Below are 24863 nucleotides of genomic sequence, written 5' to 3'. Positions count from 1 at the left end.
CCCAATGAACGGTAGGCAGATCCAACTGGACACGTGCAGAGGGTCACAGTGTTGAGGGCTCTGTCTGCCCCTTAAAGTGCAGACCCCTTGGTCAGCTTTCAAGCTGAAAAGGAAGAAAGGAAAGAGCCACGAAGGCCCACAGCTCAGGTCAGACCCTGCCTTGAGCCTTCCTTACCTCATATGGCCGGTGAGGGTGACCTCAGTGATTTTCTTATTCTGAATGTCAAGGGTGAGCTTGTAAGACTTTTCTTCCTCAGCAGATTCATCACGAACTCTGAGGACTGTCCCAAGGTCAACATCAAAATCTGGAATCTGGATTTCACTGGACAAAGTCTTACTCTGCCGGTTATATGTGAACATCATAGTAGCCTCGGTCTGCTTCACACCTGGAAGAGTGTACAAGAGAATCAAGATGTCTATTCAGAAGATATGTTTAGGAAGGAAAGAGAGAGAAAAAGGCAGAGAAACCTCAAGTACTTAATGTGCTCAAATGAGGACACAGTTTAGGATTTTACCTTAAATTTTTAACTCAGTGGTACTTGCACATTTGTTCAATCTGTAAGTATTTACTGATTGCTTATCGCGTGCTAGGCACTGCTCTTGGCACTGGAAGCCCCTGCCCTCATGGAACTGACATTCTAATGGGAGGGGTACAGACAATAAGCAAGTACATTATTTATGTCAGGTGGCAATACATGTTTGTTCAGAAGAAAAGTAAAACCGGATAAGGTGATAAAGGAGAGAAAGGGATAGAACAGGTGCTATTTCACGTGTGGTGGTCAGAGAAGTTCTGACAAGAGGATATGTGGGCAGAGACCTGAATGAAGAGAGAGGCTGAGCTGCGCTGCATTCTGCAGGGAGAGCCTTCCAGGCAGAGGGAATCAGAAAGGCAAACGTTCGGATATGAGAAAAACTCAGCGTGTTCAGGGACCAGTAAGGGCTCGGGGTCCTTCTGTGTCAGGCACACGTGACATCTCTGTATGATCGTCTGCCTACGACACCCTTCCTGGTTCGCTGCCACCCTGCCCTGCCTTCCCCTCTCCCCGGCTCCTCCTTTCTTTGCCACAAGATTTCCAGGCTTCCTTGAATTCACAGGTCAATACCCATTTTACATCTCTTGTAAAATCGTTACTTGACACTTTTTTTCAGTATGTGCCCCCTGCGTGCCCCCCCGCTTTCCTGCGGGTTTTGTTTTCCTTGTTGAATTTTGTGACATATTATTCCTACATAAAAAATCTTCCAAAGTGAACATTTAAAACCTGTGCCCCCATCTCAGGATGTGGCAGCCCTGTTCTTCAGCTGTTCAGGCCAAAAACTTCGAGTCGTCCTGATTGCCTTTTTTCTCTCACCCTGAACACCTACTGTATCAGCAGATTGTTGTCTGCCCAGTCTTTAAAACATGGCCGAGTCCAACCGCCTTTGCCATCACCACTCCAACCCAAAGCACCACTGTCTCTGGCCTGGATTACTCTGACGGCCTACATACTAGTTTCTCTGCTCTTGTCCCCACCTCAAGTCTTTCTTCAACATAAACATAAATCAAACAGTAGCTTCTTCAAAAATAAATAGGACATAATCAAACTTATAACCACAGCAAAGGAAACCATGAACAAGATGAAAAGACAACCTACAGACTGGGAGAAAATATTTGCAAACGATGCTGCCAACAACAGCTTAATTAATTTCCAAGCATACAAACAGCTTTATACGGCTCAATATCAAAAAAAACAACCCAATCAAAAAATGGGCAGAAGAACTAAACAGACATACAGATGGCAAACAAGCACGTGAAAAGATGCTCAGCACTGCTAATTATTAGAGAAACACGAATCAAAACTACAATGAGGTGTCACCTCACACCAGTCAGAATGGCCGTGATCAAAAAGTCTAAAAGTAACAAATGCTGGAGAGGGTGTGGAGAAAAGGGAACCCTCCTGCACTGTTGATGGGAATGTAAATTGGTGCAGCCACTATGGAGAACAGTATGGAGGTTTCCTAAAAAACTAAAAAGAGACTTACCATACGATGTAGCAATCCCACTCCTGGGCATATATCCAAATTAGACAAAAACTCTAATTTGAAAAGATACATGAACCCTAATGTTCACAGCAACACTATCTGTAATAGTCAAGACATGGAAGAAACGTTAAGTGTCCATCAACAGATGAATGGGTAAAGAAGACCTGGTATATACATACAACGAAATACTACTCAGCCATAAAAAAAGAATGAAACACTGCTATTTGTAGCAACATGGATGGACCTAGAGGTTATTGTACTAAGTGAAGTAAGTCAGAGAAAGACAAATATCATATGCTATCACTTACATGTGGAATCTAAAAAAAAATGATACAAATGAACTTATTTACAAAACAGACTCACAGACATAGAAAACAAACTTATGGTTACTAAAGGGGAAAGGGGGTGGATGGGTATACTAGAAGTTTGAGATGAACAGATACACAGTACTATATATAAAAGAGATAAACAAGGATCTACTGTATAGCACAGGAAACTATAGTCAGTATCTTGTAATAATCTATAATGGAAAAGAATCTGAAAAAGAATATATGTACAACTGAATCACTTTGCTGTACACCTGAAAGTAACACACCATTTTAAATCAAGCATACTTCAATTAAAAAAAAATAGTAGCTTCTTACTTCACTCATCGTAAAAACTAACATCCGTACACAGCCTAGAAGACTGTCCTTCCCTCACAACCCCCTACCTCTCTGACTTCATCTACCATTTTCCTCCCTGATCTTCCTGCTTCAGCCACACTGGCTTCCTTCCTTTTCCTCAAACACAGTAGCCATGCACCTGCCTCAGGGCCTCTGCACCAGCTCGCCCCTCAGCCTGTAACGCTCTTTCCACATGGCTTATCCCCTTCCCTCCTTCACGTCTTTTTTTTATGCTCCCTTTACCAGTGAGGGTTTCACTTATCATTCTAAATGGCACTGGCTTCCCCCATCCTTCCTCCTTGCTGCCACTCCTGACATTCCCTAGACCCCTCTGTGCTCTATTCTTCTCCCCAGCACTAATCTGACTTTCTGAATATTTACTTGGTTGTTTACTGTAACTCCACAAGGATGGGGACTTTATCTCCATTGTTTACTATTCTAGCCTCAGCTCTCAGAACAGGCCTGACGCTTATCTGGCACTCAGTAAATATTTGTTAAATACATTAAATTAAATATATTCTGCTTGTGAGTCCTGGACCTGAGACCGAGGGCAGAGAGAGAGAGGGACCCTTTTCTGGGCACTTGCCTTTTGCCTGAGTTACAAATTTCAGCATGTCCACCAAAGCTTCACCGTCTCTCTGGAGTTCGTAGAATGCCCTGGCAGAATACTGCTCTACTTCTCCTGTTGGCTTCAGTTCCAGTTCAAATCTAAAGATGTTACGATGCGTGTGATGCATAATGTTAGAGCTTTCATGACGGTGACAACGTCCCCAAAACAAGTCAGCCTCAACTGCAACAAAAATCTGGTCCTTATTTAACATTGTCTCTTGTCCTTAACTAATGATGATCTTTACGATCCCTTTCAGTCCCTCTGAAAGCCCAAGGCAAGGGCAGATCCCAGGGTGCCTGGGGTTTTGGACAAGCAGGAGTTGGTTGGTTGTGTCAGCAAAGCTGAGAACGAGGATAAGACTTGTCCTGTAACTCTTATTTTATTTTATTTTATATTTTGGCTGCACTGTGCTGCATGTGGGATCTTAGTTCCCCGACCTGGGATCGAACCTGTGACCCCTGCAGTGGAAGCGTGGAGTCTTAACCACTGGACCACCAGGGAAGTCCCTTGTTGTTTATTTTTTGAGCAAAGACCTCCCTTAGGGGTCATGACGCCTCACCTTCCAGCACCGCCCCACTCCTACCCACCTATGAAGACGCCCACCCTAGACTCAAAGGTTAGGTAGGTACCCTTCAGGTGTGTTGGGCAAAGGACAACTGTTCTAAATAATCAAAGGACGGTGCAAATTCCTGAGGCTGGTGACGTGACATCTACAACACACAGCGTTTTTTCTTGGCCCTGCTCGGTTGCCATAAGGTAGGAGGTAAGCATGTGCTGGGTGGGGACACTGAGACATCTCTGACCTGCTGTCCCCAGTCAGCGGGTAGTAGGAAGAAGAGTCTGTGGAGCTGGCGTTGGAATAAGCAACCGTGGTGCAGTAGTTCAGGCCAATAAAGAAAGGCTTGCAAGTTGACCAGGACTGCCTGTTCTCAACGAGAGGTGGGATCACTTCCGTTTTGGTGGTAGACACCAGATGCAATGTGTTACTGGTGAAGGAAGAAAAAATCTGAGTTATCTTCAAGTCACGGACCGAAATGAACATCACTGATTCTCGCAGCACAAACGCCCCCTTATCCTGCCCTCTGTCTCCCCTCTGTCCACACCCACCTCAGATTCTTTGATTTACTCAGAAACAAAGAAAAGTAAGAACATTAACAAGGCTAACAATCACGGTGACTCTTACGTTTCCTGAAACAACTTGCACTAAGATATTGCACTAAGTTCGTCACATTTGTTATCTGTAATTTCCACAACAGTGGGCATTAAGAGTCTCCTTTTACAGAGGAAAGAGGCTCAGAGGGGTCAGTAATCATCGCTGGGATCTGACCTCAGGGCTGCCCCTTCCTCCCTAAAGTGTGGATAAGAGGTGTCCTGCTTCTCTTTCCTCTGAAATCTCTCTCTACTAGCTTCTTTCCACCAGCATTAAACATGCTCAAGTTTCTTCTCCCACTGTGTGTGTACACACGCACGCACACACACACACACACACACGCGCACGCGCACGCACCCCCCCCACACACACACACACCTTTCCTTCCCTTCTAGCCCCCTCTTGTCTCCCTCACAGTCAAGAAATTTGTCTGCCTTTGCAGTCTCCACTTTCTTTCAACACCCATCTCACTGGACAGGGATCTGACTTTCACCCCCATGGTGCTTCTGGAATTGCTTTCATCAGCAGCTCCAGTCAGCTCCAAAGGACATTTTGAGGCTTTGCCTTCCTTGATCTCTTGGAAGCATTCAGTAGAGTTGCTCACTTATGGCCAGATTAAGACTTTTGAACCCGAACCCCCTGAAAAGATTACGGTATCCTCCTCCCAAGTACGTACTTAAAAAATTAGTAAGTGCCAGAAAGTTCAACAATGTCCTGATTTCATCCAAGGACGAAAGGATCTTTGATATATCGTGTTCTTTTCTCAGTATTGTTTCCTCATCTTGGGGTGCCCTAAGACCAACGTTTGCTGGTGGGCTGGGACCCTATGTGCCAGCGTTGGCCTGTCTATGGGGTGATCCACCCCGTGGCCACTCCTGGGCTTCTGGGCCCCTTTCCGGCTTTGGTCACCCCTTCTCACTCGTTGCTGCTTATTCCTCTCCCCTTCTCGTGTGTCTGTTCTGCCTGTTTCTGCCCTAGTCCCTCATGCCTTACTCTATACTAATCACTGTTGGACTTCAACCGCTGCTATGTGCCAGTGATGCCCAGATCTGTATTCAGAGCTCAGACCTTTTCACTGAGCTCAGACCCACTGGTCCGCTGACGCCTGGGTGTTCTCGTCGGCTGGCTCACAGGACTTCCAGTGCAGCGTGTTGAAAATAGACTTCGTCATTGTCCCCCACGCCAGCTGCTCTTCCTCTTTAGTCCTTATTTCAAAGAAGGGCACCCCTGACTCCTCCTGCCTCTTTCTCCGCCCCCCACGACCACCATATTCAGTCAGTCAATCACCAAGTACTCGTGTTTCTACCTCCTAAGGATTTCTGGGGTTGGCTCACTCATCTGTCAACCTGGCCCTTGTCGGGTGTGGCCACTATCGTCTCCCTCCTGTATGTGATTGGAACAGGCTCCTGACTGGTCTCCCTGTTGCCAGTCATGCCTCCTTTCCACCCATTTCCCGCTCTGGAGTCAGAGTTTTCTAAAGCACCGACCTTATTTTACTTATGCTCCCACTTGAAACCCTTTTGCCTTCAGAAGAGCCCAATCTCCCTTAGACGGCTCACAGGCTGACCCTTGCCAGCCTCTCACTTCCTCTCTCACCATGCTCCCCATGTACTTGACCTCATGGAATTTCTTGTAGTTCCCAAACCGTATCATTTTTCCTTCAGGCCATTTCATGTGCTTTTCTCTCTGCCTGGGAACAGTCATTCCTTTCTCTTCTGTCTGCATAACTCCGACACAGCTTCCAGGGATCAGCTCAAGTGTGGCTTTCTTCAGAAGGTTTTCCCTAACTGCCACAGGCTCCGTGATATGTCATTTCATGGTCCTCTCCTGCTTCCTCTAACCGAGCCCTCACTCGATAGTCACTGCTGCCTCACTATATCTGAATGGACAAATTAATGTGTCCAAAATATGGAAACTAAGGTAAATCAACGTTTGAAGATTTCATTGAAAATGGAGCTCTCGATAGGAGGCAGCATCCCATAATCAGGAGAGTAGGACTTCCATGCTTCATGCACTGAACTAGCCACTGCAAATCAGTATGTCCTTTGGTGGTTTTCCTGGGAAAAATACCCATTTCCCAAAGATGACTTCTCTATAGCTAGTGCTTCTTCATTCTCAAAACAAACAACAAGAAAACACAACCTAACAGCAACTAATTAATCAGTAGGTCTTAAGTCTCATCTTAGTAAAATGTGAAAAGTCGAGGAAACTGTAATTACATACTGAGTCTAGGCCAGGTTAAAAATAGGTAATCCAGTACCTTCTCTCTCTCCAGCCACCACCGCCCCCAGATCCACTGGGGCCTGAATTATCTCAATCAGCTGTCTAGCCTGGCCAAACCCTGTAGTCATAATTCCTTCTTTCAGACTGGCTCATCAGATCTAACTGAAAGAATTACCTGCCACTGAACAGCCTGACTGGCCTCTTAGGAGAAGGAACGATGAACTCCAGCTGCCCAGCTTTCAGGGCTACTCTCGCCTCCAGGCCTGTCTCATGGAAGAAGTTGGTGTTCATCTGGACCCCACTCCTAGCAAAGTCCGGAATGATGATGCCCATACTTGTCACAAACTCCACAGACACAGACGGCTTTGTCACCAGTTCTGCCTGTATCTGTAAGTCACAAAACAACCTATTCAGCTTTGTTAAATAATCTCAGTCCCCTGCAGTCAGATCAGCCATCCTTCCCACCCCTGGGCAAATATCTCTGAATGGCTCACACCAGAGGAAACGTTACTGCGATTCGTTTGTAGGAGGAAAAGCCAAGTTCTCAGTCGTCCAGGGCCAGACTGATACCCAGGAATAGCAAGTGCCCAAGTTAACTTGAAGCATAACAAGACACAAGGACGACAGAAACAGCTGAGTTCTCATGCTACTGCCGTGCCCCAGCAGGACTAGCAAGGTGGGGCATCCTAGTGGAAGCCTGACGTTTGTCGTAACAGTTAACGAGGTGATTCCAATGGTGACGCACTTCATCTTGAACTGGAAACACATTTTTTAACTTGCACAAGACACCCACCCTGGAGGAAAAGAACAACCTACGGAAGGAAAAAGTGGACGGAGTCTTACACTGGCTACTTCCAGTTTCACTCCAGCCTTGATTCCAGGAGTGATGACTCCAGAGGAGGACACCTGCAGTTGTAATCCAAGTCCGGTGGGGAGTTCAAAGGCATTGTCCATGAAGATGTAGTGAAGAAACAAGTCACCCTTTGAACCTTTCCTTACGAGCTCTTTAATCTGTAGATCCGACAGGGGAGAGGAAAAGTACGCCTCATCAAAGTGGGCTTTGTGAAATGCGACCTCCCCCCCCATTAGACAATGGTTATTCTTCTTTATCCAGAAAGGAAGGGACCAGCATATTTTAATTAGCTGAATAGTTTAATAAGATGAATGATGATTGATTTCAACAAATTGGGATACAGAAAATTGCCCTGTGTAAATACCACATTGTTTTCAACTGGTGATTTAGAAGGCATTTCAGAATATTTCTGGGCCTCTGAGATTTATGAACTTTAAATATCACTGCATAGCATGGCTTAATTCTGATTTTCTGGAGTCTAAATGTAAATGAGGGTTTAACTTGCAGCACAATATATTATGGTAAAACCGATTTTTAAAAACTGATGAGCTGGGACTTCCCTGGTGGTCCAGTGGCTAAGACTCCGTGCTCCCAATTCCAGGGGCCTGGGTTCGATCCCTGGTCAGGGAACTAGATCCACATGCTGCAACTAAAAGATCCTGCACACCACAATGACGATCCCGCAGGCCGCAACTAAGACCCAGCACAGCCAAATAAATAAATAAATATTTTAAAAAATAATAAAAAAACCAAAACTGATGAGCTATTTAGATGATGTACATACAAGTATGTATTGTTCTTTGTTCTTTATAACACACCTGCAAAATAACTTGAGATCTCTTTTATTAAAGCCACATTATTATTCATTATATCCTAGGGAGTATACTTGGATATTTTCTCCCTTTTTAATAAATTAATAATTATAAAACACTATAGGGACTTCCCTGGTGGTCCAGTGGTAGAGAATCTACCTTACAATGCAGGGGACGTGGGTTCAATCCCTGGTCAGGGAACTAAGACCCCATATGCTGCGGGGCAACTAAGCCCGCGCACCACAACTACTGAGCTCACGCACCTCAACTAGAGAGCCTGCGTGCCGCAAACTACAGAGCCCATGCGCTCTGGGACCCACACGCCACAACTACAGAGCCCACGTGCTCTGGAGCCTACACGCCACAACTAGAGAGAAGCCCATGTGCCACAATGAAGAGAGAAGCCCGCGCGCAGCAACGAAGAGCCCGCGTGCCACAACTAACACCTGACGCAGCCAAAAAAAAAAAAAAACTTAAAAAAAAAAAACCCTATAGTTCATATTTAGATAGTGGATTACAGTTTTCTACATATGTTGTTTCATAATCACTGCATCATTTCAATATTAAAAGGAACCTGTAGCATAGGTAGAGGGAGACACACTTAACATTGTTTTCCAGATGAACAAATGAACGCTGTTAAAAGATACATCTAACATGATGAACAGCTTAATTTCCAAATGTTATCAATCCTTAGGATCCAAGAATCTTCTTCACTGAAATTCAAGACAAACCTGCCTCTCTGAAGGATGTACAAGCACTTTCTCTGGTTTGTGTGGCTGGGGTCTTAAGGGAGCCTGGGAGACCTAAAAGGAGCCCAGGCTAATCCCGTCACCCACTCACCATCTGAGGGACCCCCTGCAGGGTACGGGCACCGCTGAGCAGCAGCCTCCCCAGGAGCTGGAGGTCCTGGAGCTTGACAAAGCCAAGCTCTTCGCCCAAGATGTGGAGGTAGGCTCTGGCTTCTGGGAAGTCTTCGGATTTCAAATCTTTGATCAGCTTCTCAGCGTTGAGCATAATTCCGTTGACCATGTCCTGGGATTTTAACAACAAAACGTCTAGTGAGGTGTGAGTGTTGTCAAACAAACACCCATAGATTTAGATGTGGGACCTACCTGCTGCAGCTGGGATGGGCCTAAACACAAATGCTCAAGGCGGGGGCACAGGGCAGACACTGAAATCAGGCTCCCACCTTTTATCAGAAGGTAGATACTAGCTCCTCCAGACTGAGACGAAGACGCTCAGGGACAACGGCGCTTCCACTCTGCTCTTAACTTGAATGATGTAGCCATGGTAAGGGACGCTTTCCAGGATGCCAGGATCCCAACGGCTCCCCAAGATTAGAAGACCCTCTGTCTACCAACCCCTCCCCTGCTTACTCCCTCTCTCCTTTGACGAGGCAAAAACACTAGGGGTTTCTTGGGAAAGCATAGCTGCTACATACATTGGCCAAAAGCTTGAAAAACACCTGGTCTAGGTAAGTTCTTATCTAGGTAAGTTCTTAGAGATTAGGATTCCATAGACTGATGCTTGGGCATTGAGGAAGAAAAGAGTGATTGACTGAAAGGCTCCAAACAGATCAAAGACCCTCAGCCTCAAGTGGAGGTAAGTAAATTAGGAGACAGAGGTGGGACCATTTGCGAGCATGGAGGAGTAAATTATGGCCCTGCTTCTCAAACTGAAATGTGCACACCAGTTCCTTGGGGGTCTCGTTAGAGTGCAGGTTCTGATTCAGCAGAGCCCAGTGGGGCCTGAGAACCTGCATTTCTAACAAGCTCTCATGTGATGCCAATGATGACCACACTTTGGGTAGCAAAAAGCTAAAGCATAAGAAGCTCCAGATCATACAATCTATTTTCTACTCCTTAAGTGGAGGCTCATGCTAGCTTCTCATAAGCTAGTGCAGTGGTGTGGGTGAGAGCCAAAGAAGGTAGTTAGTAATAATGAAAACATGAAAATAAAGAGTATAATACTATCTGCTTCCTGAGTAATCAATTTAAGAGTCAGGCACTTGGCTTCGCTTTTTACATACTTCAGTTCATTTAGTCTTTAAATATCCTCGTGAAGGGTACGGATTATTATTAGCAATCTGGGGATGTGGAAACAGACATAACATCAGGCAACTTGTCCAGGTATGCAGAGCTTGAAGAGAGTGAGGTTAGATTTCAAACCCATGCCCCAGAGTTCATACTATTATGAACTCTATGTTAGAGAGCCTCTAATTATGTTAGGCCTCTAATGAGTCTGGATGTGGGTAGACTGAATCTCCAGGAGGCCCACACCCACAGAGGATACTGGCTCTTATCCTCACTGGACTGGTTAATAATAGCCATAGTTGTCACTTCAGTTAGATAGTACCTTGGTGACTTCCAGGCTTAGACAAGAACGTTTTCGCATTGAAACCCAAAGCTTTCATTGAGAGGATACTTAACAGAAACATACCTGCTCACGTTTATCCTCTTTGTTGTAGCCAAAGTGATCCACCAAGACCTTGGAGACATGATCAGGAACTTGACCATCAACCCAGTACAAAGCCTTGTTGACACTGTCTGGGAAAAACCCTTGCTTGCCAAAAAGAGCTTCCAGTGTTGGCTCAAAGCCTTTTCCTTGCAGACCAATCTGAGAAAGAAAATCAGGCAAGAAAATGCCATCATGTTTCTCTGTTGTCTGTCAGCCTTCCATTCCCCTCTTTATGCCCAATTCATTAAACAAGTATTCGGTGACAACTACAGGGCAGGAGCTGAGCTTAGCACTCCACGTGAGTTGTCTTATCTAAATCTCAGCAGAATCTTGACAGGCAGAACTTATCGCTTGCCTGTTTTCTGGAAGAGGCAGCTAAGGTTCAGAGAGCATAAATAGTTACACCAAAGATTCAGAGTTGGGAGTGGACTTGGGGTTTGAACCAGAGCCGTCTGACTGTGCAGCCCATGCACTTCCTTGGATTTGGGGTCTAAGGGCTTCTCTGAGACATCTGCATTTCCATTCATATAAGGAGTCATGCTTCAGATGGCCCCTAGTGGGGAGGCAGGAAGGCAAGGGAGGAGGGAAAGAAGTGATGGTACCACTGCCTGATGATTCCTGTTCCTCTGTAGCTGGCTCACGGCTCCCTTGATTTGACTTTATGATGTAGAACAGAATGGCCTAGAAAACATAAGGCTCTGCTTCAATCTCACACATACCTCAAAGAGGTCAGCTGGAGCAAATCCAAAGGCTGAGAGGGTCATTTTCAGCATGCTTTCTTTAGGAAGGTAATTACTTGGATCAAATATAAGATTCCCTTCGATTCTGCCCGAGACTGGGTCAAGTGATGGAAGAGAAATAGATTTGGAAAGGTGATAGTTCCGGGAAAACTTTCTGAAGTCCATGACAGTCGGAAGTTGAGATGTTTTCAGAGCTTCTTCCACTAACTTTTTCAACCTAGATGAAGAGGAGGATATTGTGAGCCGACACACATCACGTTACTCTTCCACCCCCAAGTAAATATGGATTTCCAATCGCTACCAAGCTATTTGGGTTTCATTTGCCCCAAGAGCTTGGCTCAGATCTGGCACCCTTTCACCCAGATGTTTGTTCCAGAAGAAAGAACAATGTATGAAGGGCAGGCAGCGGCTAAATCAGAATTGAGGTTTGGAATTTCAGGCCCCTGTGGCAGATGGGGACGACTTCACTCACTCCTGGACATACAGCTCTTCTGAGTTTAAGATGTTGGCGATGTGGGAAGCCACAAAGTTCTTCACTTGCTCATTCTTTTCCCGTGTGAGGAGTTGGGTGATTTTGTTAATATCTGACTGGGAAGGGCCGCCCATCAGCATGAGATAGGCAGCCAGTCGCTTATCCCCCGGAGAGGTGTCATCGAGGAAAGTCTGAAGTAGGACTTCCCGGACCTGTAGCCAAAAGAGGAGACTGTTATCACTGTCAGAACACAGAACATGCCTGGCAAACGTGCCTGGTCTTATTATGCGCAAGTTGAATTTCTCTCTAAGAATCCTTCAAACGCTGGTACTGAACCTTCTTGCCTGTGTTCCCCCCCAGAGCAACCAGCTGAAGGAAGTGTTCTCAGAAGACACCTATCAGATGCATGTTGAATTCAACTGCATTAAAATATACAAGTTATGGCCAAGTTACAACTTGTCGGAGATCTGCCACTAACTGAAGATAAAGTTGTTTTAACATAGATTATCTCAATATGAGGATAAAGGCGGGAAGGGACAGTGAGAATTTGGTACTAATAAGTCAGGTTGTCTGCAAAGCTCTGGAGCCACTGCCACTTTCTGGGGCCAGTTTGACTATCCTAGTCTAGGGAAACTGGGGAAAAATCAGACATGTTTTCCCAAGATGGGAACGATGGTCCATCTGGTGGGAGGACAGCATATAGTGAACAGCTCACACTCCGCCTGCTGGAGTAGCAACAAGCTCAAATATTTCTCTCACGTCCACCTTACTGCTAGGCAGTCACCAGGTGTGTTGAAAGTTGCAATTAAAAAGCAGTAGAATAAAGTCACTAGAATGATGAGATTTAGAATCTCATTCCAAATCCTTGTTAGTCTGAATAAACTTTTCACTTTCAGTCCTCTTCTGTGGACTTTACCTCGTCTCTAAGCTCCATTTTCCGCAGGGCCTGGATGGCAGCCTTCTGAATCAGCAGTGATGGCTGTCTACTTTTGATACATTTCAGGACTGAAGATTGGAGTTTTGGGGTTAGTTGCTCCATGGTTCTACCAATATTTCCAATGACCTGCATTGAAAAGAAACAAGAGGGAATCAGGGCACAGAAGAAGTGAGCGGTGTACAGGAAAACTGCATTTCATACAAAAAACTGAAAATACCCTCAGAATCAAGTAGATGTGATCTTCGTTCCCAGTGCAGTCATTGCGAATCTGTTCCAACAGGTAATCAGCAATTTCCAGCAGGTCCTGTGTCCCCGTAGGGTTTGTCTTATGATAGCTACAGAATAAGAGGTAGGATTCAGCGAGCATAGCCAGATTTATCTTAAAATATACACTTATATTTGCTGATTTCTTATTTCAAATCATTACTCTCAAAATGAGCAGTAGAAAAACAAAAGAGTAAGCATCATAATTTGAAAGTGGAGGGAGGGTACAAACTTAATACAGAGAAGCGGGGTCTTCCTTAGCTCCTACGAGGAGAACCAGTGTAGAACTCACTTGTTGATCACGTGACTCAGAGCATAAAATGTGGCCCGGCTCTGCTGCTCCTTTGCCATGTTAAAGATTGTTTGCAGCCTCTCGGCAGAGGGCTTTGGGATCAAGGCCACCAGGTAGGTCACAACATCTATCAGAAGGGGGTTGGCTTTCTCACTTTTCAGCCACTGGAGGATGTGAGTGTAACACTGGGGCTGTCCGCATTGAATCAAGGCTTGTAAAGTGATGGGGCTGAGAAGAAAAGGGCAGAGAGAGTTATAAACAAACATCACCTTCTAGGCAGCTAAAATATCCTTGGCCCGTGGTGTTCCCTCTGTCAGGAATGCCCTTATTCCTCTTATTCACAATCCAAATCCAACCATCTTCCAAAATCTAACTCAGATCCCTAGAACCAGAAAGGCTTCCCTATAAGCAGCATCCACCGGAGAAGCACCACGGAGCAAAGCCTGAAGAAGGACCCCCTGGATTCAACATCCAGAAAGGTCTGTCATCCTTTGGTCAGAACACAGAACATGCCAGGCAAACACTCATCCAGCCTTCAGTCCCTTCTCTGGTCTTCATGGCGCTAACAGTGAGTGCATTGGAGTAAAGAGAAGGCACGGTATTATTTTGTTTGCCTGAGTTCTCCTCCTCTAGCCTATAGGCTTCCAGAGAGCACAGACTTCTTTTTCTCTCAAACCCTCCAGGGTACCCATTATAGAACTAGGAATTAGAAGATACACATCAAAATGTGGGAAATATTTTCCTCCTGTCTTAATACACAAATACGTATCTACCTTGGATGCAATGTGTGTATGTGTGTTTTGCCCACGGAACTCTAGACACCTTAGCCGATACTTCTCTATCCAGTAAACGTTAACTGACTGACTAATTGATTAACTGGGTTGAAATTTCAGTGGTCCCTGAGATTCTCTGTTTGGCCGAGGTCTCAGCCAGCTACCACAGGTGTATAATCTATGAAAGATTGAGCTGCGACCATTCAAGAAATACCTGGACACCTCGATCAGCTTTGGCAAGAGGGATGTGACTGCCTCATTGCTGAGGGCTCGCAGCTCAGTCACCAGTTTATGGAAGAGGTTAGCTCTCTGGGCGTTCTGCTCGGAGACATCCAGTTTCTGCAGCTCCTGGAGGGTCTTCACGATGGCCTCGGCCTGCTTTGGAGGTGATGTGGACTTGGTGCTCTCAAAGGCAAGACCCACCGCCTCGGCACCTGGAAGGAGGAATGTGTCAGAGGGATTCTTGCTTACCTCTGCTGCTCACCCTCATCTTTGTACTGGAAACTGGAGATCAAGGAGGGGTCAGCAGAGGGGAAAAGAAAAGAAAACTATCCAGTACTCTACTTGATGCCCATTACGTATCTATCTGGCTCTGTGCTAGGGGTCTGACTTCAGTGTTTTCATTGACTCATCACACTCTCCCTGAGGGTATTAGTATTTCTCAATTTAAAGATAAGGGGGGACTTCCCTGGTGGCGCAGTGGTTAAGAATCCACCCGCCAGTGCAGGGGGCAGGGGTTCGAGCCCTGGTCCGGGAAGATCCCACGTGCCGCGGAGCAACTAAGCCCGTGCGCCACAACTACTGAAGCCCGCGCGCCTAGAGCCCGCGAGCCACAACTACTGAGCCTGCGTGCTGCAACCACTGAAGCCCGTGCGCCTACAGCCCGAGCTCCACAACAAGAGAAGCAGCCACCTCAGTGAGAAGCCCGTGCACCGCAACAAAGACCCAATGCAGCCAAAAATAAATAAATAGAATAAATAAACTTATAAAAAATAAAAAAATAAAGATAAGGGAACTAAGACCCAGAAGCGAGCCACTCACCTTGCCCAAGACCTTTCTGGGTGTGAGAGGCAGAGCTGGAACTGAATCCAGGCTTTTGTGACTCTGGTATTGGATAACCCTTCTGCCTAAAAGACCTGGTGAGGAGGCGCTGCTGCTGATGTGGCAACAGCTGAAGCTGACTCACTGCTGCTCGCCCACCCTTTCTTCCAGGGGGATCTAATGGCAGTTTGTGGGGGAGGGGAAGACGCTTTTGTGTCCCCTTCATCACCCTGCTCTCACCTGTGCCAGGGAGGCAGGTGAATCAGCACGGAAATACGGTGCAGTGGAAGGAGTCCACTTAGGTTAGAGTAGACCTGGAGGCCTATTTTTCACCACCTCTAATAGTCTGTGACTGTGAACACATCACTAAGCCTCTCTCTGGGTCCCTCTCCCCTTTGATGGGTATAAAAGCACACGTTACTACCACCTGACATCACAGGTTGCTGAGAACAACGAGGTAAGACATACGACAGCTTCACGTACAAGACATGCAGGGCTGGGGTTGGACTAGAGGTCTCTATAGTTCCTGTCAGCTCTAAAGACTGATCCCTGACCCTGAGGGTCTCTCTCACTTGCCCCACCCTGTCCAGGCCCCAGGCCTTATCATGGGGTGTATGAGGTTGTCAGATCTACCAAAGGTTGACTTAGGAAACCAGTTTCCTACTTACAAAAACCCAGGTAGCTTTGGGGAACTCCCTTTCCTTTATCCCATTGCCACCTGACATTCTGAGGCGAATATGCTTTCTCAGTAGAACGGCCCACAGCCAGAACACTGGAGCCCATGACCTCATCACCAGCAGACATTTCATCGGGCCCAGCAAGGAGCTAAGCCATGGCTGGTACATCGTGGGCAGATTTCCCAGCCCTGGCAATCAGGTGCACATAAAGTCTTACCTTCATCAAAGAAGCGGCCGTTGATCTTAGGTGTGTCTTCAAGTTTCAAAGTCTGTGTAACCTGTGCCGTCATCCCATACTTATTCCTGGTAACAAAGGAGGCACGTCATGTCGTCAATGGCCGGCTCCCCAGACCATTCTGTTCTTTTCACGTTGAATGTTTCCCCCACCTCTGCTTCTACCCAAATTCTGCTCACCTTTCAACCCATAGTTATAGCCAACTGTCCTTCACAGGTGTAGAGAACAAACAGCTAGATACCAAGGGGGGAGGGGGGGTGGGATGAACTGGGGCATTGGGATTGACATATATACACTACTACGTATAAAATAGATAACTAATGAGAACCTACTGTATAGCACAGGGAACTCTACTCAGTGCCCTGTGGTGACCTAAATGGAAAGGAAATCCAAAAAAGAGGGGATATATGTATATGCATAGCTGATTCACTTTGCTGTACGACAGAAACTAACACAACATTGTAAAGCAACTATACTCCAGTTAAAAAAAAAAAAGCCAACTGTCCTTGATCCCCCTGGTGAACAGTACCACCTCCTTCTGGTCATGTTGGCTGTCCTTCCACCAGAAGGACATATGTACCTTACACCCTCCACCATTCTGGAGTGCCCAGAGGGAATGGACTAACATTGTGCTTTGAAATTCCTTTGCACCTCCCACAGCACAGTGCCAAGACTATAGCAGTTACTCAATATACATTAGTTGACTGATCAGTTTTCAGAATGGATTTGGATACACAAGTCTCTATGCCAATTACCAAATCTTCTGCAAAGCCTTTATAACCAGGGCAGGCTGTAATGATCCCCAGTTTTTCCTGACCTATAGCCCTTAAAGTCTGGGTCTCAGCTATCTTTTGTTGGTTCCAAATTATTCTGCATGCCTAAGACTTTCCTACCAAATTGCCTGTTAGCTTGAGACAGGAGGACAGGGATAGGGATGGGCTCTGCTTTGTACCTCTTCACAACCCCCTCCCAGGCACAGCCTAGCTTGCAAGAGGGCACCTGAGAAGCATTCAGCTCCTACTGGCTCCATAAGTAATGAATCAAGGCTGCAGAGGGTGACCTACTTATAGGAGAAAGGCAGGAACAGGTGTTGCTCCTTGCAGGTGGCTTCTGACACGTGCTTCCTCTTAGGGTCCAGGGTGTAGTGGCAGGACTGGCTGCTGCCAATCAGCGTTGACAAGGGGCGGGTCTGTGAATGAGATCAGGGGAGAAGCATCTTCATCAGTCCCTGGGGCTTGAACCTGAGTCTCCTGCCATAGGTATTTACCTTCAGGGAAGAAGGTGGGGGAATAGGGGTTCTGTACCACTAGATAAATTCAGTTAGAGAAGAGAGCTTGGTACTTGACATTTTGACAAGGGGATGCAACAACTTGGCAGATCCAAGGCTGAGTCGAGCTACAGACTCTTCTTATTCTACCCCAGTGGACCTATGATCCTGCACGAAGTACATATGACCTGGTATCCTACACACGCCTGTCCATCCCACCAAACACAAACACTTCACAGCTGCTACTGCTCCTTATGTTTTCTTTGCCTAGAAGTTTTTCTTTGAGATCCCTTATAGCACTAACATTCCATCATTTTAATAATAAAGAGGCTGCTGCCAGTGTGAATAGCAATGCTGGTGTGAAACTCACCAAGCCTTTGATCAAAGCAAGGGGGCTAACTGCCGTGCTAATGGGCTGGAAGTGATCACAATTCTCCAGGTTCCTTTCAATGGATATTTCTGTTGCCACATTTCCCTTCCTTGTTTTAACGGTAACGTCACTGGAGCAGTTTCCATACACGGTGTCCTATGGGAGCAAAAGATACAATTGGTGTATTCAACACGGGGAAACATCTTTAGGTTCTTGGGGTGGGGCTGGGAAAGGAGCCAGGGAGAAAAGGCGGATGCAAAGTGGCTTTGGGAGAAAGCTTCATCCTCTTTGACAGAGCGTGGGCTTGCTGGTTCCAAGGGCGGCCAGAGCTGGAGTGAGAAAACCACTTACAGGTGATCCTGGTTCTGAGGCATCCCTGCCTGCCCTCCTAGGACCTAGCCAGTGCTGGTTTTATATTCTGTGCTCGCAGAGCATTTTCTCTGCTGTTCATTTATGGCTCGTATTCCAATCTGCCTTGTGTTATATGTGTCTTGGTTCTCATCCCAGGTCCTGAGAACTCCCTGAGGAGAGGCCCCTGCAGGATGCGGCCGTGAGTTCTCTGCGAGTAGCACAGGATGGAACTCAGAACATAGTAAGGGCTCAAAAGTGTTAGCGGGACTGAAGTAAATTGAATTCTCTCTCCGATCAAAACCTGAAATTCTTAAAAGAGGCTGGCAAGTAGATTCAATTATTTTCTGTGTTTAAAACACACAGAGGCTATACCTTGTGGAAACAGAACAAAATCAAACAAAGGAGTAGGGTGGTTGGGACTCCCCAGAAACTGCTATAAAATTAGACCCAACCTGCTCAGGCTGCGTGGGCTGAGCCCTCAGTGAGCCCAGAGGCTGGGGCAAGCCCTGGGCACTGTGCTTCACACCAATATCGGGCCTCCCATGTAACTAGCCATGCAGCTGAGTCAATGATCCACCTGATGTATAAGTGGGACCCGGCTCCAATATGTGAAGATGCGTTCAAAGGGCCACTGTTATCAGCTTTCTAAATTCTCACCAGAAACAACACTTGTTTAGCCTCTTCTGTATCCGGGGGAAGCAGGAGGGCAGAGATGATGCCCCTCTTGATGTTCAGGATGTGTTTAGGCTCTTCTTTCTCTGGGTAAAGTAAAACTTGCTTCCCTTCAGGAACAGCCAGCCTGAGATCGTACCTGTCCCAGAGAGAGTGTGGTCACTCAGTGTCCTTTCTCCACCATGAACCTGATGGGCATAAGCTGGGTGGCTTTGTAGCCTCCTTTTTACTTATTTTCTTTTTACATTTTTTCTTCATACATATCAACATATATATATTTTTTCAAGAGCATACAAATATGTATATGCTTTTGGTATTCTTTCATTTCTTTTCCTTCTTTGATTGGCTCACTCATCCTCTCTCTCTTTTCTACCCACATCGGGTCTCTGCGGTCACACTCCCCCACAGAACAACCTACTGGGCATCCCCCATTTGTATCTCCACACTCAGACAATCCCGTATAGAAGCGTGGGAGTGAAAACACCTGCATAGAAAGAGTTTGTCGTTCCTTGTTTTATCCAAATGGGATGCTATTATGCATGCTTGTCTTTATCTTGCTTTTCTCATTTAATTATACTCCATGAAAATCCTTGAGTCATTTGGTAGCGCTCTAACAGATTCTTTTTAAAAAGCTGTATAACGTTCCATTCTGTGGTTATATATACTTTATTCATAGTCCCCTGTTTGATGGCATTCACTTTCTCTTCCTAGATTTTTTAGTTTTTTTTTTCCACACGAACAACACTGAAATAAACATTTTTATGCATCTATTGTCACACATTACTACTTTTCTTTTCATGGGCTAGAGTCCCAGCATTTGAAATTGCTGTGTCAAATGCTACAAGTATTTTTAATTATAGTAGATATTGACTAACGGCACTCATTCTCACCAACAGTGCACGAGGGTACACTTTTCCTCATAGGCTTGTTAGCAACAAGTGCTATAGCTGTTGTCAATTTCTGTAGTCTTAATGGGTATAAGGTGATAAGTATCTCATTGTTACATTAATTGCATTTCCCGACCACTGGCGATTGGAGCTTCTTTCCATACATTTGTTGGACATTCATTCACTCTTTTATATGATCTCAGGCCATGTCTAAAGCCTGGGTCAACTCTGATCTAAGGGACCTTTCTTTGGGGACTTCCTTAGGGGGTTTCACATGGCCTGGCAGCACCTGCTCTAGTTAAGTCAGAGTAAAGAAAAGAAGACCAGGCATGTTTCCCACAGCTGTCCATCCTCTCAGAAAATTGCAGACACTGATGCAGGCTCACAGGAAAGCCTTGAGGTGGCCAAAAGCAGGAGTCCTTTTTTGCAGGAGGGTAAGGACCACAAAGGAACTGTGACTCCCTTCTGTCGCTGCACCCCACTCCCTCAGATACATCTAAGTCTTGGATAAAATAAGATGTATTGGTAAGAGACAGAAGCATCAAGGCCCACTCTGGCTTCCGAGTCTGATGTTTAACAAACTGAAAGAAGGGCACGGAGGGGGGGGAGTTTCCGATGTTACCAAATCAACAAATCCATGACTGTCTGTATTTGCACACACTCAGGACACTACAAACTGTGATCTGGAGATGAGGCAGGGATGATCAAAAAATCTAACAGGGCTTCCCTGGTGGCGCAGTGGTTGAGAGTCCGCCTGCCGATGCAGGGGACATGGGTTCGTGCCCCGGTGCGCGAAGATCCCACATGCCGCGGAGCGGCTGGGCCCGTGAACCATGGCTGCTGAGCCTGCGCGTCTGGAGCCTGTGCTCCGCAACGGGAGAGGCTACAACCGCGTACCGCAAAAAAAAAAAAAAAATCTAACAACCAATACAACGTGAACACTGATCAGTCAGAAGTGATGCCAGTCATAAACAAGAGGAATGGCCTGGTCCGTGTGCACTGGCAAAATGCCAGCCCTGGAGGGAGATCAGCTCAGGCCTCAGCTCTCCCTGGACCCCTTGAAGCTGGTGTCCTCTGCTGAGCAGGCCCTGCACTGCCATGTTTGGCCACAGCAAGTCCTGCCGGGACCCTGTCTGAAGACTACGAGGCATAGTCTTGTTTCATTCTTTAACCGTGAGTTCACTTGTTTAAACAAACCATCTCAGCTTTACTGTCTCAAGGAGTTTTAAAACGTGAGATCTTTTAGAACCACATTTAAATGATAATTAGGGGAACTTCAGTAGGGGAGGGTACATACTGCTTCTCTCTTTTGATTGTTGTGAAAACTCAGCAATTCCCTGATCCATGGTGAACAGAGAATACCAATACTTACACTCACATACGTGCCCAACATAAACACACACACTCATGCCTCAGTGGACACACACCCACACGCTCATGTGCGACACGTGCAGCGGTACTCAGAGCTCCGAAGTGTGAATGCACAGGCCCACGTCTTACTTGGACATGGCGGCAGTAAACTCCTCAGAGTTCTTGGCCTTCTTCAGCAAGGCCTTGCCCTCAGGGTTGAAGCCATACACCTCTTTCAGGGTGCAGAGGCTCGTCTTCAGGATGAAGTTGCAGAGTTGGGGGACCTCCAGCTCAACCTGACAACAGAGGGGAACAGCACATTAAGACTCTCCACCAAGAACACCAGATCCCCCCTCAGCCCAGGGCTTTCTGGCCTTTTCCATGTCCTAGGGTACCATGCTTCTGAAGTTTTCCCCTATGCATGCAAAGGATGATATCTTTATTGGTTCTAAATGTACGCGCTTTAAAGATGTACAACTGGCTAGAAGAAAGGCAGCCTAGGAGTGAGGGTTTGGAAGAAAACCAGGAGGCAGGAGGAGGGCTATCATTGCTTTCAACAGCGAATGTTTCCTTAACATAAATAGAAAAACCAAAAATCCAAGACCACTGTACCTATCAGGGCCTATTCAGAGCTTTGCATGCAGCTGTAGTTTAAACAGATCCCTAGTTGTTATCCAGCACTGTTTAAAGAACTTTCTGCAGTGCTGGAAATGTTCTATATTCTCACTATCCAACACGGGGGCTGCTAGGCATAGGTGCCTATTGGGCATGTGAAATGTGGCTAGTGTGACTAAGAATCTGAATTTTTACTTTCATTCAATTTAAATAGCCACACGTGGCTAATGGCTACCTTATCTGACAGCCAGACGCTGGGACCCTAGAAAGAAGAGGGTGGCCCAGCCTGACTTCTCTTTCCCACACGAACCCCAATAGTGGCCCTTAGATCTGTTCCACAGGAACATGGATAGGAGTACAGTCATTCTCAACAATAAGTAGTAGCAGATACTATTTGACTTAGATGATAAAAATCGCTCTCCAGAATGCTTTCCTGGGATGCTCACCTCCCTTGGCTCACCTGCTGGACATCTCTCAACATATTAAATCTTCTGGTCTGCAATCCTGATATTCTAGATCACATATTCTAATTACATCTTGGAAGCTAATGGGAAAATACACCTGGTGGGTAAAATTTTTTTTTCTGTGGCAGAAAACTTCTCAGCAAAGTGGCTGACTTTCAAACTGAGGGCCAGTCCAGCACTTGGAGATTACGACAGTCCTGGCACAAGCTGGTTTGCTCAGCCCCGGGCTCCAGGGCCCTCCATCTCCCCTCATACCTTGCAGTTGATCTTGGTGGAACTTCTTGAATCAGCAGTCCCGGGGACTCCACTGGAACTCTCAGCCTCATAGTTGTACACATATTTCCTGAGGTGCTTGAATCGCGTTGCATCTTCTGCAATGAGGAGAAGTCAGTCAGCTACACAGCAGGAATAACTCGCCCGAGGACAGTCAGTCCTGGGCAGGGAGGGGTAGTGGCAAAGATAATAAAAAATGGTAATTAAACTCAAATTATTTTTTATTAATTTTCCTTTATAGATTTAGCTTCTGCATTATGATTTTGCTGAGCCTAATATTTAAATTAGCTGGTAATCCTTGAATATATAATCTGAGACACAAGGCAGGGAGTGTCAAGTAATGAGGCTCAGAAAGTCTATAGGAAAGACTTCCTGGAAAATTAAGAGTTGATAGCATAGAAGCAAATCTCTCTCATTGCCTTTTCAGCTTGAAAATACCATAATTCTGTGGCTCTTTTTTGATTCTACCAAACATCTGAGGCTAAGTTCACTAAGCGTTAAGAGTATCCGGCTGATTTAAGAAACCCCCAAGAAGGAATTTCCGGAGGTTTCCACAGGGCGTGAGAGGCATTTTCTGAACAATTTGAGAAAAAGAACATTTGGGTTCTGAGCCCAGATGCAGTGATGCCAGACGCCCACGAGATGGCAGTGCTGCTCCATCAGAGGGCAGCCTCCGGCTCTTGGGAGAACACAGGGTACCACTGCAAGGCCAGCTCCTTTGACCCCTAGGGGTCAGGTAAATACAAAGGGGTGGGCATCTGGATTTCTGCACAAAGGTTAAAGTCAGCATTTCCTCACCTTCCTGCGCTTCAAATTAATGATTAGCCCCTGACAAACAGGACAGATGTCTCTTTAAATTGTCTATGGACCAACAGTTGGCGGTCCCTTCCCCACCCTACTCCCAGGCTGAACTTTTAGGACCGATGGGAAGGGTGGGTAGAAGAGAGCGGAGACCCCTTGGAGGGGGTCAGAGGCTCAAGGAACTGGCTTCTTGGGCTCAGAGCAGGGTACGCCAATCACAGCATCACAGCACTTAAGTGGCCTGAGGTGCAGGGGGATGGGTGCGGGATGGGTGGGTGGGCCCTTCCTTGCCCCTGCGGGAAATGCCTTACTTGGGCAGCTCGGGCTGACATTTTCCAGCACGGTGTCTCCTGTAAGAAAGGGAGAACGACAACTGTGGGTGTTCCCGTCCTTTCAGATGGGTCCTAGCGTCTGACGGGGACGACAACTGCAGAGGACTTTGAGTGTCTTGGAGGGAAGCAGGTTTTGAGGAACCCAATCCCCAGCCCCACCCATTACCTGAGTCTGGAGAAGCCACCCAGCTGGTCCTGTGCCCCTGCCCCCCGACCCTGTGGCCGTCCTCCCTCTGACCCAGGCCCAAGCTGCCCCAGCCCCCGCCCGTGCCCTGGCTTCCGCCCCCCACCCCCGGCCTGGCGCCCCAGCGGCCGGGGGGGCCTCACTCACGGGCCCGGGCGCTGGCGGCAAGCAGCAGCAGCAGCAGCGGCAGCAGCGCAGGCCTCGGGGGGCCCATGGCCGACCTGACCGGCGGCTCCCTCCCGTCCGCTGGCTGGGCCTGGCCTCCGCGCTGCTCGCTGGCTCCTTAGGGACCGGCGCCCACTGGCAGCAGCTCCGCACCCGCACCCGCCTTGGGAATGCGGGGCCGGCGCCCGGGCCCTATTTATATGACGCCGCCCGCGCAGGGCTGCAGCTGAAAGAGCGCTGGGCAAATTGCAAAAGGTCCAAAGGGCAGCGTCCCGGGCCTGTTTGCTTTTCCGCCCCAGGCCCTGCTCTGAGCCCCGAGGAGGGGGCTCAGCCTGGACTCAGCCAGGGCCACTGGGGCCTTGCCTCTCGCCTCTCCTGTCCCCGGGGTCTCAGGGCCCCGGGCCAGTGGGCTCAGCACCCGAAGCGCCTGCCCTGAGCTAGGGGTGCCTCCGGGAGATGCAAGCACAGGAACCAATCTCGCCCCTGCTCCCTGAGCTTTGTAACCACTGGGGAGCCAGTCCTTCACAGCGTCTTGGTGGAGACATTTTCCTACCCCTTCCTCCCCCTTTAGTGGACTCTGAGTTTGCATGGGGGCCTGTAACCCAGGTCAGTACCCGTGGCTCTGGGTCACATGCCCTGGATTCAGCCCATCTGGAGGGAGCAAACAGCAAGGGGAAGGAGGGAGGTCTGGTGAGGGACTGACCCCCACTCGACCTGAGGGACCACGTCTCAGTCAAAGCAGAAATCCAGCAGCCTAAATCTTCTAGAAACCCCAGTAAGGTGGGGCCTTTGGAAAAGACTAGCCTCCCCCGTCTTCCCCCCAGCAGGCCAATTTCTTCTTCAGAAATTGAGGAGAGGAGGCTTTTCCCTACATGAACAGCTTCTGGGTTTCCTCACGGATGGGGGAGGCCA

The 24863-nt window shown here is 47.2% G+C and overlaps 1 protein-coding gene across 1 annotated transcript in view; it reads right to left on the bottom strand.

Annotated features, from left to right (window-relative positions):
* APOB (apolipoprotein B) overlaps positions 1 to 24000 on the bottom strand; it is a 39054-nt gene extending 15054 nt beyond the window's left edge. The window contains exons 1-21 of the mRNA XM_030858310.2: positions 23934 to 24000; positions 23582 to 23620; positions 22452 to 22567; positions 21268 to 21413; positions 18866 to 19019; positions 17858 to 18013; positions 17285 to 17409; positions 16203 to 16288; positions 14482 to 14701; positions 13495 to 13722; positions 13156 to 13273; positions 12918 to 13064; positions 12002 to 12213; positions 11509 to 11746; positions 10772 to 10948; positions 9173 to 9364; positions 7511 to 7678; positions 6843 to 7054; positions 4098 to 4280; positions 3271 to 3392; positions 176 to 386 (exon numbers count right to left, since the gene is read on the bottom strand). Of these exons, the coding sequence (XP_030714170.1) occupies positions 176 to 386; positions 3271 to 3392; positions 4098 to 4280; positions 6843 to 7054; positions 7511 to 7678; positions 9173 to 9364; positions 10772 to 10948; positions 11509 to 11746; positions 12002 to 12213; positions 12918 to 13064; positions 13156 to 13273; positions 13495 to 13722; positions 14482 to 14701; positions 16203 to 16288; positions 17285 to 17409; positions 17858 to 18013; positions 18866 to 19019; positions 21268 to 21413; positions 22452 to 22567; positions 23582 to 23620; positions 23934 to 24000 (3317 nt within the window). The remainder of the gene's footprint in view (positions 1 to 175; positions 387 to 3270; positions 3393 to 4097; positions 4281 to 6842; positions 7055 to 7510; positions 7679 to 9172; positions 9365 to 10771; positions 10949 to 11508; positions 11747 to 12001; positions 12214 to 12917; positions 13065 to 13155; positions 13274 to 13494; positions 13723 to 14481; positions 14702 to 16202; positions 16289 to 17284; positions 17410 to 17857; positions 18014 to 18865; positions 19020 to 21267; positions 21414 to 22451; positions 22568 to 23581; positions 23621 to 23933) is intronic.
* Between the last annotated feature and the right edge of the window lie 863 nt (positions 24001 to 24863).

Source organism: Globicephala melas, chromosome 12 (assembly GCF_963455315.2).
Source record: "Globicephala melas chromosome 12, mGloMel1.2, whole genome shotgun sequence".
Lineage (NCBI taxonomy): Eukaryota > Metazoa > Chordata > Mammalia > Artiodactyla > Delphinidae > Globicephala > Globicephala melas.
The sequence above is the reverse complement of the archived record's forward strand: the minus strand, read 5'-3'. Positions and strand labels throughout refer to the sequence as shown.